Raw genomic sequence first — 14,813 nt, 5'->3', positions numbered from 1 at the left:
CTTCCGTTCCGACAGCGCAAACCGCTGCCCCACCCAGCTCACTCACCGTGGCGCCCTGGGAATTACCACTCTCTCCCCTCCCTCAAAGCATCCAGGATCCGCGACCCCGGTGCCCACCCCCACAAACATCCTGAACACGCAACTTTCCATCGCAGCCTCAAAAATCAGAAGCCACCGGCGCTGTGATCATGCACAAGTCTTAATTTAATGGGTAAAAACATTAAATTACACACACAATTTCTTCCATAAATCATAATAAATAGACTTTTTTTTTTTCTTTAACGCTGTACAAGGGACTGGAAACCAAGCTTTCAACAAAATATGAATGAACTCATACTACCCTTTTATTGATTTGGAACACTCCCCCCTCCCCCATGCCGGAAAGCAGTGTGCACACTTGAGGTCTCTCTCTGGGTACAGCCGGCCAAGGTCGACAGGTTCCAGGAGCCTTGGAAGCGATGACCTCACTCTAGGGCTGGGGCTTTAAACGCTCTGCCCTTGGGACTCGTCTGTAGCCCCAGCAGTCGGGGCGTGGAGGAAACCGAACCGTTTAGGTGGCTGTTGCCTGCAGGAGCCCTTCTCTGCCCAACACACCAAAAGGGGTGAGAAAAAAAAATGAGAAATGTACCTCAAACACACACACCCCAGAAATCAACACCAACAAGCCACAAACTGGTGCCCCTCGGCAGTGGGCAGGAGGAAGAAAGGGAGAAAGTGTTTCTTGCCTCCTCTTCTGACACAGAACCCAGCCGGGTCCTGCTGCCGGAGTGGGTGGCCCCAGGTCACAGTGGTGCCACCGTGTGCCACTGCAGTATGTCCATGAGATCCTTAGCGCCTCTCCCCCTTGCCAGCTCCAGAGGTGTGAGCCCCCTGGCGTCCCTGTGATGAAGATCAGACTCAGCAGCCAGGAAGCCGACCACAGCCGTGTGGCCCTCTCTCACTGCCAGATGGATGGGGAGGGCCCCCGTGCCATCAGGTGCATTGACATCAGCGCCATGCTCCACCAACACTTTCAGGGTGTCAAGGAATCCAGTGCGGGCTGCATCATGGGCTGGAGTGGTGCCGGAGGCATCCTGGACGTTGGGGCTGGCACCTTGCTTCAGGAGCTCCAGGGCAATGGTGGGGCTGCCAAACATCATGACCTGTTCGGGGGGTAGAGGGTCAGGGGGTCTCCAAAGGAGGAGGTCCAGGAAAATGGGTGACTGCAGAGAGGGGTCATTCAGGAGTAGAGAATGCCAGAGACGAGGTCCTCTAGCGAACGAGAAACTTCAGGGAACATAAACTCCCAGGCAGCTGTTGAGACCCCATAGAACAAGATCTGGGAATAAGGACCCTCGAAAAACTGGTCACCCCCCCCAAGGATAATACACTCCCCCTAGGATATAGCCCCATGGAAACTTTCAAGGAACCTGAGACCCTCCCCCAAGGAACCAGAGACACTTCTCTCCACAGATGGGAAATCATCAGGAAATATGAAACCCCCGCCAGGAAACAGACCTCAGAGAACAGCCCCCTCAAGGGAAAGGAGATGGCCAGGGAATTTGAAACTCCTTCTCCATGGAATTTCCCCCTCCCATATAGTGAGGATGCTCCCAAAGGTACCTGACCCTCTCAAGAAATGGGGTTCCCCTTTTGTAAATGTCCCCAAGGGAAGAGAGACTCCCATGCAATCTGTAACTATTCTCTTATTGGGATCCCCCCAATAATATGCCAATATGAAAATCCCGCGGGAATGGAGATTCCCCGCCCCCCAAAAACTGGATACCTCTCAGAGAACCCCCCCAGAAAATGGGGACACCCTGGAAACATGAATCCTTTCTTCCTGCGGTCGGATCCTCCATGCAAGCGCCAAGAAACCGGAGCCATCCTCATGAAACCGGGATCCAAAGAAGCTGAACCCTCACCCAAGGAATACGAACTTCTCCAGGGAAACTGAATCCTCCGCAATCAGAGAACAAGGAATACTCCAAAGATGGAAAGTTCTCCCCTCCCCCAACCTAACCCCATCCACCATCCACCTAAGAAAGGGGACATCAGGGAGCCAAGTCAGCCCAGCGATGGAGGAACAGACCCCAGTCGGCTACCAACGGGAACAAGGAGAGAAGAAGGAAGGTGTCTGGGGTCCCGGTCCTCGCCCCGCTCCCCGCCTCGCCCTCGCTGCGGGCGGGCCGGGCCTCACCTGCAGCGCCGTCTTGCCAAAGCGGTTCAGGGCGTCGGGGTGCACCAGCTCGCGGTGCAGAAGGCGGCGCACCTCCTGCACGTCTCCCCGGGCCGCCGCCCCGCTCAGCCGGTCGCCGGCGCGGACCTCCTCCAGCAGCATGTCGATATTTGCGGCCTGCGAAGCCCCCCGCCCCACCCCGACGCGGTCAGTGCGGGGGAGCCCACCAGCGCTGGCCCGAACAACCCTCCCACAGCGTCCCCGGCCTGCGCGAGGCTCCTGGTCCGACTCGCCAGTCCGGGGCTCCTGCGCGACCCCCGCCCTCCCGGCCGGCTCCTCCCCCTGTCGGCCGGTGGGCCCGGGCCCAACCCTCCGAGGCCCGCAGCGCCCGGCCCGGCGCCCGCCCCTTGGGGGCCGGGTCTCCCCCAACTCACCCTCCCTCCTCCTCGACGGGCGGGGTCTGTTCTGAGCAGACGCCGACGCCGCAGCCGAGCCGGCCGCCAGGGGGCGGAGCCAGCGCGCTCGGGGTCCCGCCCCCGAACGCCGCGGATTCGTTTTCTTAAGAACTCGCTACGTTGTAGCCCAGCTGCATTGCCCGGCTCTGGACCCTGTAGTGCCCCGCCCACTCGGCCAGCGCAGCCAATGGCCACGCGCCGCCAGGGGGGCTGTGCGCACCGGCGTGGGCGGGCCCGCTTCTGATTGGACGAACTGCGGCGACCGGTAGACCGCCGGCAATGGCGGGGTTTTCGGTTTTTCAAATGCGCGGAGCGGGCGGGAAAGAGGGCCGGTTTAACTGACCCAGGGGAGAAAGGTCAGGAGCAGGGCAACGCGGGCCGCTCCGGGACCTCGGCACCTCCGAGGGAAAAGGAGGCAGGGCTGGGGCCGCCCTGTTCGGAGTTCTACCGTGCGATAAGTATTTATTAGCTCTTACTGGGCTGAGCGCTTTATTTGATTCATTCACTCTGTGTGCAGGAACCGTTCTGTGTGTGCAGGAACCCGGCGCTGTGGAGCGCACATTCAAGCAACTAAATAATTTTAGATAGTCTTAAGCACGGTGAAGAAAATAAAACGTGGAAATGGGGTGGGTGAGGAAGGAATCACATTCGGCTCAGATGGGGCCAGCCGGGGCACAGCAAGTACAAGGGCGTGGAGGAAAGTTCACGCTGCAGGTGCCACGTGGGTGAGCCTGGGAGGCGAGAGTCGTGGTCGGAGGCTCTTAACAGAGGCCTTCAAACATTTACGGAGCACCTACTGTGTACTAGGCGGCCAAGTGGAGAGCAAGCTGGGTGCCTCCTGCTGCAGGACGCCTACCGTTTAGGGCTGGAGAAGACAATAATTACATATTTTCAGAATGGTATACACTGTGGAGCTGACAAAACGGGATAAGTAATTGTCTCTTGGGAAAAGAAGGCCGTTGAAAGAGAGAGGTCAGAGAGGGCCACCCGGAGGAGGTGACATTTGATTTGAGACCTGAAGGTGAGGGAAGGAGCCATGTGGATATCTGGGGGAAAGCATACCAGGTGGAGACGCTGCAGATGTAAAGGCCCTAAGGTAGGAGCACGCCTAGTAAGTCCAGGAAGAGTGAGGTATAGAGGGAGAGAGGGGGCAGGAGGTGAGGGCAGATAGGTGAGGGGGAGGGGTAATGTTGATCAGGCCTGTGGGCTGCGGTGAGCGCTTGACTTTTACTTTTTAAAAAGAATGGAGCCATGATCTGATTTAGGAGTTAACGGGCGCCCTCTGGCGGCTATGATGGTAACTGGCTGTCGTGGGGGAGGGAAGCCCAGAGCCCTGGGAACCAAAGTGGGGGCAACTGCGAGGGCCCAGATGAGTGACCATCGGGATGAGAAATGGATATGTGTTGCTCACGCTTATCCCAGCACTTCAGGGACAGCCCTGGCACCCCCAGCCCCCAGCCAAGAAACACATAACAGCAGCTAGATTCATTTTTAATGTCATCCGAAAACTCAGAATGGGCCAGCGGGCCTCTGGGCTCAGCAGCTGTGGAGGAGGGCCTCCCCACACCTCCTAAGGCAGGTCACTGCAAGAAGGCACTCATGAGGGGGACTTAAGCCCCTTTTCTATTTCTTCATATAAAATGGGAGGGGGGAGGGGCGGGAGCCTGGAGACAGGGAGACCATCCCTCCCAGCCTATGGGTAAAGGAAAAGGCTGGGAGCCAGCCAGCCCTTAAGAAACTGCTAATTCAGGGACTGCCGTCACACACACACACACAAACACACACACGCATCCCATCTTCCCTCTCTCTCTCTAGAGTCCGCAGTCGGGGCCTGGGGAGAGGACGGCCCGTGTTCAAACCCTCACTTCTTCTCCCTTCTAGCTGGTACGAAGTTGATAATCTGCAGGGAAACAATGAGTGGGGACCATCTCAGAATTGGGGAAAGGAGACAAAGGGACAGGCCCCCCCCACCCAAATCCAGCCCCTTCCCCAGCGCTCATGATCAACCCTACAGGTATGTAACAAGGCTGAGGACGGGCTCAAACATGGGGACTGTAACCATAGCAACAAGCCTGCTTCCAGGCAGTAGATGGGGGTGCTGTGTGTTCAGCCCCTCATCCAAACCCCACCACCACTACCCTGGAACTGGCAACTGTCCCCATTTTAAAGATAAGCAAACCGAGGCCCAGGGTGGCACACTGACAAAGACAGGGTAGACGTGGCGCCAGGCCTGTTGAGTTTTGGAGCCCTCTGAGACAGGATGTATTAAAGCCCCAAGACCATCCCCTTTCATCTCCTTGTCTCCGTCATCCCAGGGAGCTGGGCTGCCTTACCGCCACTCTGGGTGATATAGCGGACCCAGGGCAGGGCCTGGTAACCACTCTTCTCGATGATCTTCATGTATCGGACCTGAAAAGGGATGAAAGGAGGTGGCCCAGGCTAGGGGGAGAGAGCTGGCTGGGGCCAGGGGAAAATATATAACACAACTTCAGGGAATAAGAAAGCACAGGCTTGGGGACTTCCCTGGTGGCACAGTGGTTAAGACTCCGAGCTCCCAATGCAGGGGACCCAGGATTCGATCCCTGGTCAGGGAACTTGATCCCACATGCATGCTGCAACTAAGAGTTCGCATGCCACAACTAAGGAGCCCGCCTGCCACAACTAAGACCCAGTGCAACAAAATAAATAAATAAATATTTTTTTAAAAAAGCAAGCACAGGCTGGGAGAAATGAAGTAACATGGCTCAGGGCAAAGATGTGGCAAGGACAGTGTGTGGGAGGGTTAGGGGAGAGGTGGTCCAGGACAGTGGGAAAGATGGCCCAGTATAAGGGAATAGACACAACACAGTTTAGGCACAGGGCAAAGTAAGAGGGGGAGGGGGAGGGGACCCAGGCTGAGAGCAGAAAAGGCAACACTGTTCCAGGAAAAGACAAGGATGATTGCAAAGGAGAGATGAGCCAGGCCAGGGAACGGAGGTGATCCAAGCCAAGAGACAGGAGAGCAGGGAACCCACTGAGGTCAAGGAGAGGAGCCACTCTGCCCACTTCTCTCACCTGGATCCCGGAGACGGTGAAATAGGGGATCTCAAACTTGACCCCGATGGGGGGCCGGCCCTCTACCTCCTCCTTCTCCACGCTGGGGAGGCCAAAGTGGGCACGCATCAGGTACTCCTTGCCCCCCTGAGGGCACATGGAGGTATCAGACACACTGAGAGGCCCCTCTATACCCCAGACCATTCTCATGGCAGCCCCTAGGGGTAGGCTCTGCTCTCAGCCTGTTTTACAGACCAGAAAGTAAAGGCTCCTGGCCAAGACTCACAGCCAAAGCTTTTGACTGCAAAGCCTGGTCGGGGACCTTCTAATGATCACCTCCCATTTTCCAGGCCCCAATGAACAGCCCCACCAATATCCCAGGGACAGACCAATCCTCCAGCAGCCCAAGGATGTGGGTAACATGATATTGCCTGTTTTACAGATGGGCAAACTGAGGCTCCATGAGAGGAAGTGGGATTCCCAAGGCTGTCTGGGATTGGGAGAATTTAACTATTATGCTGGTCTGCTTTCCAGCTTTATCATCCCCGAAGGATAGCCATGTGCACACGTAGGTGGCTCTCTGATTTATTCTCTGCCTTGCCCTCAAGAAGCAGGGGCAGGTCCCCCAGATCCCCCGCCCATCCCCAGTGCTCACCGGAAAAGACTTGATACTCCAAATAACGACGTTCTTCTCTGGCATGTACTTGGCACTGCCTACGCTGGTCTTGAAGCGTGGGGAGTCGGCATCGCTGGGTACCGGCACAGATATCTCCACGCTGTTGGCCACCGACTGCTTCTTAAACTGCCCCTTGGCCTGTCAGTGGAGAGAACATGGGGCATGAAGAATTCACTCATGCAAATATTCACCAAGGCCTTTTCAGGTGCCAGCTCATCAAGAGCCCTGAAGTGGAGACCATAATCCAGCCTATTTTCCAGATGAGGAAACAGAGGCACAGAGAAGTTAAAGCATTTGCCTGGAGACACACAGCCAACAAGTGGCAGAGCCGGGGTCCACACCCAGGAGAGACTCCAGAGGTCCTGATTTTGTTTTTTTGTTTTGTTTTTTGGCTGCACACAGAGCATGCAAGATCTTAGTTCCCCGACCAGGGATGGAACTCACGCCCCCTGCAGTGGAAGCGCAAAGTCTTAACCACTGGACCGCCAGGGAAGTCCCCCAGAGGCCCTGCTTTTGGTGCCTTCCGTTTGGAAAGTGTCATACACCTTTGCCTGGTTCAAAAGATCCCTCATTTGAGCAGCCCCTAGGGCAGGCTCTGCTCTCAGCCCACTTCACAGACAAGAAAGTAAAGGCTCCTGGCCAAGACTCACAGCCGAAGCTTCTGACTGCAAAGCCTGATGGGTCCTCAGCCCGTCACAGAGTTTTCATTTGAAAGCTGACATTTACTGACCCCCTACCATGTGCTGGGCCCTGTGCCAAGCAGTTAGCCCTCTCACTAATTCTCTAAAGTAGGAGTCATTCCTAAGGTCCATTTTACAGATGAGAAGACCGAGGCCCAGAGAGAAAGAGCTTTTGCCCGAGTCACGTAGTTGATAACCAGCACAGCAGGGATTTGACCCAAGCCTGTGTTTTCAATCCTCACATGTTCTCCTTACTGATGTTACAACATTATAGCCAGATCTAGATCTGTGTGACTTGGGACAAGCTTTTAACACAAGGACTCTAAGTGTCCATGTGCAGTGACTAGCATTATGATGACTGCTCTTATTTATGAATTTGGTGGTGGGGGGGAATATATGAGAGGTGGGATTGGGGCCAGAGGACCTGGAGGTAAAACAAGGCAGGGGGTGTTCTTTCTGGAAGGCACCAGCTTTAAGGCCCTTTCCACTTTCCCTGCCTGCAGAGACGGGGACACTGGGGATGTCAACACCCCCGCCCCCCGCCCCGTGACCGTCCACTCCACAACCCAGCTCCCCGAAGACTCTAAGACTGGGGAACAAAGTTAAATCTGAGAACACAGACTCTTGAGCCAGGCAGACCCAAGTTCAATGTGCCCGCTCCCTTCCTAGATGAATGACATCTTAATTCTTCTGGGCCTCAGTTTCCCCATCTGTAAAAGGGGCTAACTATATGCTCTGGAAAAGCTCTTGCTTGGGGCACTGGGAAACAAGCACAGGGCTATTCAAGGCAAGGTGAACCACAATAGCCAGGAACTGAAAAAAACCCATGCAAGAGATGGGACAGAAGATTCTCATGGTGGAATATTTTACAGCCACAGAAATGGATGCACTAAGCTCTGGCTGCTGGGATTCCTCTTAAAAATCCACGTTACCTGAACAAAGCAAATTATACAAAAAGTCATACAGCTCCAGTCCATGGATATAAAGGTCAGAAACCGGAAGAATGAAATATTTGTGGTTATAAATGCAGGTGGCAAAACTATAAAGAAAAGCAAAGAAATTATTTACAGGAAATTCAAAATTGTGATTACCTGCGGGCAAAGGAGGAGCAGTAATTGGGGGAGGGGCAGGTGGGGGTTCAGAGGAGCTGGTGGAGCCAGGCACATTAAAATAAGCTGTGTGGTTTATTATTAATCTTTAAACCATATAAATACACTCTATGGTTTATATATGTGTATGAAAGTAAATAAGTAAAACAGATCATGTGTCAGATGGTGGTAAGTAATAAGGGAAAAACTACAGCAAAGATGGGAGGTGGGGAAATCAGGGAGGGCTTCTCTGAGGAGGTGACATTTAAGCAAAGAACTGAAGGAGGTGAAGGAGCAAGCTATGTGGATATATGGGTGGCTGGGGGCAGAATGATCCAGGGGACAGCCGGGGACCATGCCTGGCATGTTTGAAAACCAGCCAGAAGACCCACGTGGCTGGAAGGAAGTGAGGAGCAGGGAGGGAGGTAGGAGATGAGGTTAGACTGATGGGGGGGGGGGTGCGGGTATGAAGGGGCGGATCCAGCATTGTGAGTAATTATTCCCCAGGGCCCACCTTGACCATGATCTCCACGCGGCTGTGGGAGAATTTCTCAATGACAGATTCAATCCAGATCAGCGGCTTGACCTACAGACAGAGGAAGAGGGAGTTCTCCGAGGCTCTGGGGTCAACTCTCACCCCTTGCCAGGGGCTTGACCTTGCCTTACCTGGGTGCTGAGGCGGTAGGACATGAGCTCGAAGTCACCGTCGGGCGGAATGAAGGAGATGGTACGGTCGTTGTCGAAGCGAGACAGCCGCACACACTGGTGGAATTTCACATCCTCCAGTTCCACGGACTTGTTCTTGCTCCCTGAAACTCAGAGCCGAGTTAGCAGCGTGATCCTGGAGCCTGGGGCGACCCTGGAGCCCGGGGCACGGTCCCTATCCTTGTCTTCCCTTTCTACCGCTACGATCACCCCCATTTAACAGATGAGGAAACTGAGGCCCGGAGTGGATGAGTAACTTGCCCAGGGTCACCCAGCTGGCCAGGAGCGGAGCTAGGATCTGAACTCCGGGAATCAGGCTCTTGCTGCCAGGTTGTTAAATATGATGCTATTCTGTCTCCTACTGCCGCTAAAATGTCAGATCCATGAGGGCAGGGATTTTTTTCTTCACTATGGTGTCCTTGCGCCTGGCACTCAAAAATGAAGCAGTTGTTTGTGCAAGAAACCAGCAGCTGCAGTACTGGTCATAACCAGAAGAGGGCGGGCGAGTGCTATTTCAGAACTGACTGCAAGTCTCTCGGTACCACCCACCCGTGATGGGACGAAGTCTCAGGCTCCCGCTTGCGCCCCCTTCCAGAAACTTACGGCCAGTGAGCTCGAAGAGCACGCGGTCATTGAGGCCCAGCCTCAGCTCTGGCATTCCCGACAGAAACACTTTGAGCTTGATGGTGCCCACGATCTCACTCAGCAGGACACTGCCGTTGGCGTTGACCTGAGGATGCATACATGGGGGGGTCAACAGGCATAGGGCCCACTCTCCTGCCCTAAGGCCGTGGCAGGGGTGGGGAAGAGGTGTAGGGGCTCACCAGCAGGTTGACGGACTCTATGACATCGATGAAGACTTCGTTCTTCTTGTATTTGATGCCCTCCGAGCGCCAGGACACAGCATTGGTGACAGTGGGTGGCACTCGTGACTTGCCCGTCTCCAGCTTGTTGCCCTGCTGCGTGATGTATCTGGCAGGAAGGCAGGGAGATGAGCAGGTAGGCCCAGGGACACTTCCCCAGCCCTCCCCAACTTTCTTCCACCCATGGCCCACCCTGTGGTTGACCCATGGCCCACTCACTCCTGCAGGATTTTGCTGTCCGTGGTCTGTGGGAAGCCGAAGTCCATGAGCTCATCCAGCAGCTCGTAGACGATGACGAAGTTGTCTCGAATGCTTTCCTCCTCCAGCTCCTTGAAGTATTCAGAGAATACCTGCGGGTTCAGGGAGACCGACACCCACAGAGGTGTGGCTGGTGTAGCTGTGGGCTGAGTCCCCACTCACCCAGCCAGCCACCCAACAAGCAACTATTGAGCGCCTACTGTATACCACTGTCGGTATATTAATGGTGAACAAAGCCAACAGGGTCTCTGCCCTCCTGGAACAGACCCACCTCAGAACAAGGTTTGTAAATGCATGAAATAAAATACACAAGATGGGAATTCCCTGGCGGTCCAGTGGTTAGGACTCTGCGCTTTCACTGCCAAGGGCCCAGGTTTCATCCCTGGTTAGGGAACTAAGATCTCACAAGCCAAGACGCGCCACGCAGCAAAAAACAAAAAAAAACAAAAAAACCCGCAAGATGGCAAAGGAAAACTGTTACACAGAAATACGTCTCAGTTCATGGACTCCCTGAATTCTATCCAGGGGCCCTTGGGACTTGGGGGACCCCACGATGGGAGTCCCTGGGATTAATAGGTATCACCACAGCAGAGAACCTGTCAGTCACCCAGCATTGGAAACCCTATCCTTCATCCTGCTCCAGCCTCTCTGGCCTTTTTTCTGTTCCCATCTCAGGGCCTTTGCACATGCTATGCCCACTGCTTAGGACACTGTCCTCACAGCAGTCTCCTTGTGACAGGACTCAGCTCCTCAGTGAAGCCACCACTATCCCTCGACCCCTGTGAGTATCAGGGTGAGACTAGCACCCCAGTCACTGGTTATCACAATGTCCCTTTGAATCTCCTTCTTGCCCTTTATTTTTTTATATACATATTTATTTATTTATTTATTTATTTTTGGGGTCTTTGTTGCTGTGCACGGGCTTTCTCTAGTTGCAGAGAGTAGGAGCGGGGGCTATTCTTTGCTGCGGTGCGCGGGCTTCTCTTTGCAGTGGCTTCTCTTGTTGCGGAGCATGGGCCCTAGAACGTGAGGGCTTCAGTAGTTGTGGCGCACAGGTTTAGTAGTTGTGGCTCGCGGGCTCTAGAGCACAGGCTCGGTAGTTGTGGCGCACAGCCTTAGTTGCTCTGTGGCATGTGGGACCTTCCCGGACCAGGGCTCGAACCTGTGTCCCCTGCATTGGCAGGTGGATTCTTAACCACTGTGCTACCAGGGAAGTCCCTCCTTCTTGCCCTTTAACTCCTCAGCATAGGCAGGGACCGTGCCTGTCTTATGCACAGCTGTGTCCCCACCTCTGCCTGGCAGGGAGGAGACAAATCAATACAGATCTCTTGTTTGTCAAAGTATATTATATTTACTAGGAATTTTTTTTGGCTGCACCGTGTGGTATGCGGGATCTTAGGTCCCTGACCAGGGATCGAACCCGTGTGCCCTGCAGTGGAAGCGTGGAGTCTTAACCACTGGATGGCCAGGGAAGTCCAGGACTCTGTGCTTTCACTGCCGAGGGTGTGGGTTCGATCCCTGGTCGGGAACTAAGATCCCATAAGCCACACGGCGACCAAAGGAAAAAAAAAAGTATTTACTGAGCACTTTCTTAGTCAATGAGAATGGCATATAGTAAGGGCTCAATAAATTACTATATGATAGTATGATACAACATTAGTGGTAATGCTAACAATAATACCAAACCTTTATTGAGCACTTACTGTATACTGAGCACTGTTTTAGGTGCTTTAGAAGTACAAATTTGATTAATTTTTACAACAACCCTGCGGCAGGACTAAACCCAGTTTAGAGGCACAGAGAGAAGTGACTTGTTCAAGGTCACACAGCCAGGAAGTGGGGGAGCTGGGTCTGGAACCCAGTTCCCTCTGGTTCAGATTTGAGCACCGGAGACCTCCTTGGTTCCTACCCTATAGGGTGAGATGATCCCACAGCAGCTAATGAGAACACAGAGTGATGGGGCTTTGATGGTGACACCCCCAGGGAAAGCTTCCTAGGAGAGATGGATTCCGAAAAAGGTGGGCAAAACAGGTAGACAGACAGACCAGCCGGCCAATGGAAGGCCAGGACCTACCTCCACTGTCTTGTAGAGGAAGGAGTACACGAGGGAGGCATTGGCGTTCTTCAGCGTGGTGGCCACCACTGCAGGCAGCGAGGTTAAGGAAAAGGTGCCATTTTGGAGGGTTCCAATGGAGCACAGACCCTGAACCCTCACCCTCCAGCCTGAGACACTGCTGTATTGTGCACCTCTTGTCCCAGCCCACCATCTCTGGGCCTGAGCTGCCCACCACTCCGGGCCCTCAGGGATCCTCCCGTGGCCCTGGATACAGTAGAGGTTGCTGTATTTGATCCACAGGAAGTGGACCCGGCCGTGGCTCATCAGTGGGGCCAGGGCGCCCTCCTCCTCCCGCTGCATGAGCAGAGGCATGAAGTGCTCAATCTCACTCATGGCCACATCACCCTTGTAGTTGCGGCTGATCAAGGGCTGAGGGTGGGCAGAGAAGGTCTGGTCACTGCTGGGATCCAGGGACTCTACGCTCGGGGGCATCAGAGTGCCAAGCTCTGACCCTACTTGCTGGCTGAGGGGGCGTGGGCAAGGCTCTGCCTCTCTGCATCTCAGTTTCCTCCTCTGCAAAATGGGCATGTGATAATGACAGCTAGAGCATCTAGAGCCCTCACTGACATCTACTAAAGCCTGGTTGTTTGCTGATTTTTTTTTTTTTAAGATTTATTGATTGATTGATTGATTGATTGATTGCTATGTTGGGTCTTCGTTTCTGTGCTAGGGCTTTGTCTAGTTGTGGCGAGCGGGGGCCACTCTTCATCGCGGTGCGCGGGCCTCTCACTATCGCGGCCTCTCTTGTTGCGGAGCACAGGCTCCAGACGCGCAGGCTCAGCAGTTGTGGTTCACGGGCCCAGTTGCTCCGCGGCATGTGGGATCCTCCCAGACCAGGGCTCGAACCCGTGTCCCCTGCATTAGCAGGCAGATTCTCAACCCCTGCACCACCAGGGAAGCCCCCTGCTGATTTATTCTGTTGTCACCACAACCCTATGAGGTAGGTGGTATCACCATCTCCATTTTACAGACGGGGAAACTGAGGTATGAACCACGCCCATAGTAAGTGAGGAAGCTGGGAATTGAACGAAGATGCCCCGGCTCCAGAATTCCTGCTCTCAAGCCAGGCTCCATATGCACCAAATCGGTGAGGTAGGGACGATGAAAGGAAAGAAAGAGAGAAAAAAAGAAAAGAAACAATTATATCCATATATCTCTTATAGTTCATATAGCTCTGCCTGGCAGGCAGCAAGCGGTCAATAATAATAATACCTACTTGGTGAGGTTGTTTAGTCCAGTGTTTAGAATAGAGAGGGCACCCGCAGGTCCTCACACACCTTAGCTCCCACTATGATTATTATCAGAAATATTATTTTCACCACCACTGTTATTATGGCTACTGAATGACAAGATGAATGGGAGGGGGCACCAGAAAGGGACAAGACAGCCCCAAAGGGGAATTAGGGTCTCCGGCCCCTGCTGTCTTTCCCAAATATTAGTACTGTGGATGATGATGGTGACAGAAATAATAATTTCAATTGATTGAACGCCTAATGTTTGCAGCAGGGCTACTGTGCTAGGTGGTATACACGCACAAGGTTGTATTCGTTCTTCTTGGGTGGGGACTTCTGTTATTCCCATTTGTACGGACTGGGAGACTGAGGCTCAGAGAGGAGAAGCCCCTTGCCTCAGACACGCGGCTAGTGAACAGTGGAGGTGGGATTCGACGCGGGACTCCCAGGGATTGGGGGAGGGGTGTCCCCACGCCCCCAGAGCTTTCCGGGGCCTCGCTGCCTGCAAGGAGGGGCCGCCCCTGGGTCCGGGAGGGTGCAGCCTCACCTGTCCGTTCCGCACTCCCTGCGCCCAGCCTCACCTTGCCCTTGACATCGAGGATGAAGACAGCCGAGGCGGACATGGTGGCGGCCGGTGGACCTGGCTGGTGGGGAGGGAGGGCCTGGAGGCGACGGTGGCGCCGCTTCCTTCTTCCTGCGGAAGCGCCCGCGCGCAGGTGAGCACCCAGGTGAGCACGTCTTAAAGGGGAGGCCACCAGGTGAGCGGCGCAGTCTGCCGACGTGAAGACGCTGCGGGGGCGGGGAGGGGCGGAGCTTCGGATGGGACAGCTGCCCCGCCTCACTTTCCCTTTGCGCCCTGGAGGGCTGGTGGGTGGAGACCCCAGACCAACCAACTATTCATCCAACCAACCATCCACCCATCCATCCATCCATCCATCCATCCATTCATTCATCTATCCATCCAACCAATCAACCATTCATCCATCCACCCATCCACTCATCTTTTTTTTTAATTAATTGATTAATTAATTTTTTATTTTATTTTATTGTTTTGGCTGCGTTGAGTCTTCGTTCGTTGCTGTGCGCAGGCTTTCTCTAGTTGCGGCGAGCAGGGGCTACTCTTCGTTGCGGTGCACGGGCTTCTCGTTGCGGTGGCTCCTCTTGTTGCAGAGCACCAGCTCTAGGCGCGTGGGCTTCAGTAGTTGTGGCACGCGGGCTCAGTAGTTGTGGCTCGCGTGCTCTCGAGTGCAGGCTCAGTAGTTGTGGCGCACGGGCTTAGTTGCTCCGCGGCATGTGGGATCTTCCTGGACCAGGGCTCCAACCCACGTCCCCTGCACGGGCAGGCGGATTCTTAACCACTGTGCCACCAGGGAAGTCCCCGTCCACTCATCTTGTTTCTTCTGTCACTCCCACATGCATGTGCGCCCCAATAGAGCAGGGACTTTGTCCTTTTCATGTCTGTGTCCCCAGGGCCCAGTGCTGGGTGCTCAATATGTGTCTAATTAATTAATTAATACCATAAATATTTACTAAATAATTTATTCTTTCA

The 14,813-nt window shown here is 54.3% G+C and overlaps 2 protein-coding genes across 5 annotated transcripts; both read right to left on the bottom strand.

Moving 5' to 3' along the window:
* Window positions 1-186: 186 nt before the first annotated feature.
* On the bottom strand, window positions 187-3,946 carry CDKN2D (cyclin dependent kinase inhibitor 2D). 2 transcript variants are annotated; one of them, XM_082380247.1, is made up of 3 exons: window positions 2,593-3,946; window positions 2,180-2,335; window positions 187-1,142 (listed from the first exon to the last, which is right to left on the bottom strand). In XM_082380247.1, the coding sequence occupies exons 2-3, from the start codon at window positions 2,318-2,320 to the stop codon at window positions 783-785; spliced, it is 501 nt and encodes a 166-aa protein (XP_082236373.1). In that variant the 5' UTR covers window positions 2,321-2,335; window positions 2,593-3,946; the 3' UTR covers window positions 187-782. The 2 variants fall into 2 exon arrangements, with proteins under 2 accessions (XP_082236373.1, XP_082236374.1); XM_082380248.1 differs by lacking the exons at window positions 2,180-2,335; window positions 2,593-3,946 and adding an exon at window positions 1,766-2,002.
* Window positions 3,947-4,088: 142 nt separating this feature from the next.
* Window positions 4,089-13,999, bottom strand: AP1M2 (adaptor related protein complex 1 subunit mu 2). 3 transcript variants are annotated; one of them, XM_082380230.1, is made up of 12 exons: window positions 13,846-13,998; window positions 12,245-12,401; window positions 11,991-12,058; window positions 9,878-10,008; window positions 9,620-9,767; window positions 9,399-9,525; window positions 8,757-8,905; window positions 8,605-8,676; window positions 6,302-6,460; window positions 5,668-5,793; window positions 4,947-5,022; window positions 4,089-4,513 (listed from the first exon to the last, which is right to left on the bottom strand). In XM_082380230.1, the coding sequence occupies exons 1-12, from the start codon at window positions 13,885-13,887 to the stop codon at window positions 4,491-4,493; spliced, it is 1,278 nt and encodes a 425-aa protein (XP_082236356.1). In that variant the 5' UTR covers window positions 13,888-13,998; the 3' UTR covers window positions 4,089-4,490. The 3 variants fall into 3 exon arrangements, with proteins under 3 accessions (XP_082236356.1, XP_082236357.1, XP_082236358.1); XM_082380231.1 differs by having other exon boundaries at window positions 8,757-8,899; XM_082380232.1 differs by lacking the exon at window positions 5,668-5,793 and having other exon boundaries at window positions 13,846-13,999.
* Between the last annotated feature and the right edge of the window lie 814 nt (window positions 14,000-14,813).

This window comes from Balaenoptera borealis (genome assembly GCF_965194805.1).
Source record: "Balaenoptera borealis genome assembly, chromosome: 2".
In the NCBI taxonomy this organism is placed as follows: domain Eukaryota; kingdom Metazoa; phylum Chordata; class Mammalia; order Artiodactyla; family Balaenopteridae; genus Balaenoptera; species Balaenoptera borealis.
The sequence above is the reverse complement of the archived record's forward strand: the minus strand, read 5'-3'. Positions and strand labels throughout refer to the sequence as shown.

Excerpts from the sequence above, each read along its gene's own strand:
- CDKN2D (XM_082380247.1), bottom strand. The coding sequence starts at position 2,320 with ATGCTGCTGGAGGAGGTCCGCGCCGGCGACCGGCTGAGCGGGGCGGCG. Across the intron at positions 1,143-2,179 it reads TTGGCAAGACGGCGCTGCAG|GTCATGATGTTTGGCAGCCC; the intron begins GTGAGGCCCGGC and ends CCCCCCGAACAG.
- AP1M2 (XM_082380230.1), bottom strand. The coding sequence starts at position 13,887 with ATGTCCGCCTCGGCTGTCTTCATCCTCGATGTCAAGGGCAAG. Across the intron at positions 6,461-8,604 it reads GCGTGGAGATCATGGTCAAG|GCCAAGGGGCAGTTTAAGAA; the intron begins GTGGGCCCTGGG and ends CTCCACTGACAG. Across the intron at positions 4,514-4,946 it reads CTATATCACCCAGAGTGGCG|ATTATCAACTTCGTACCAGC; the intron begins GTAAGGCAGCCC and ends GTTTCCCTGCAG.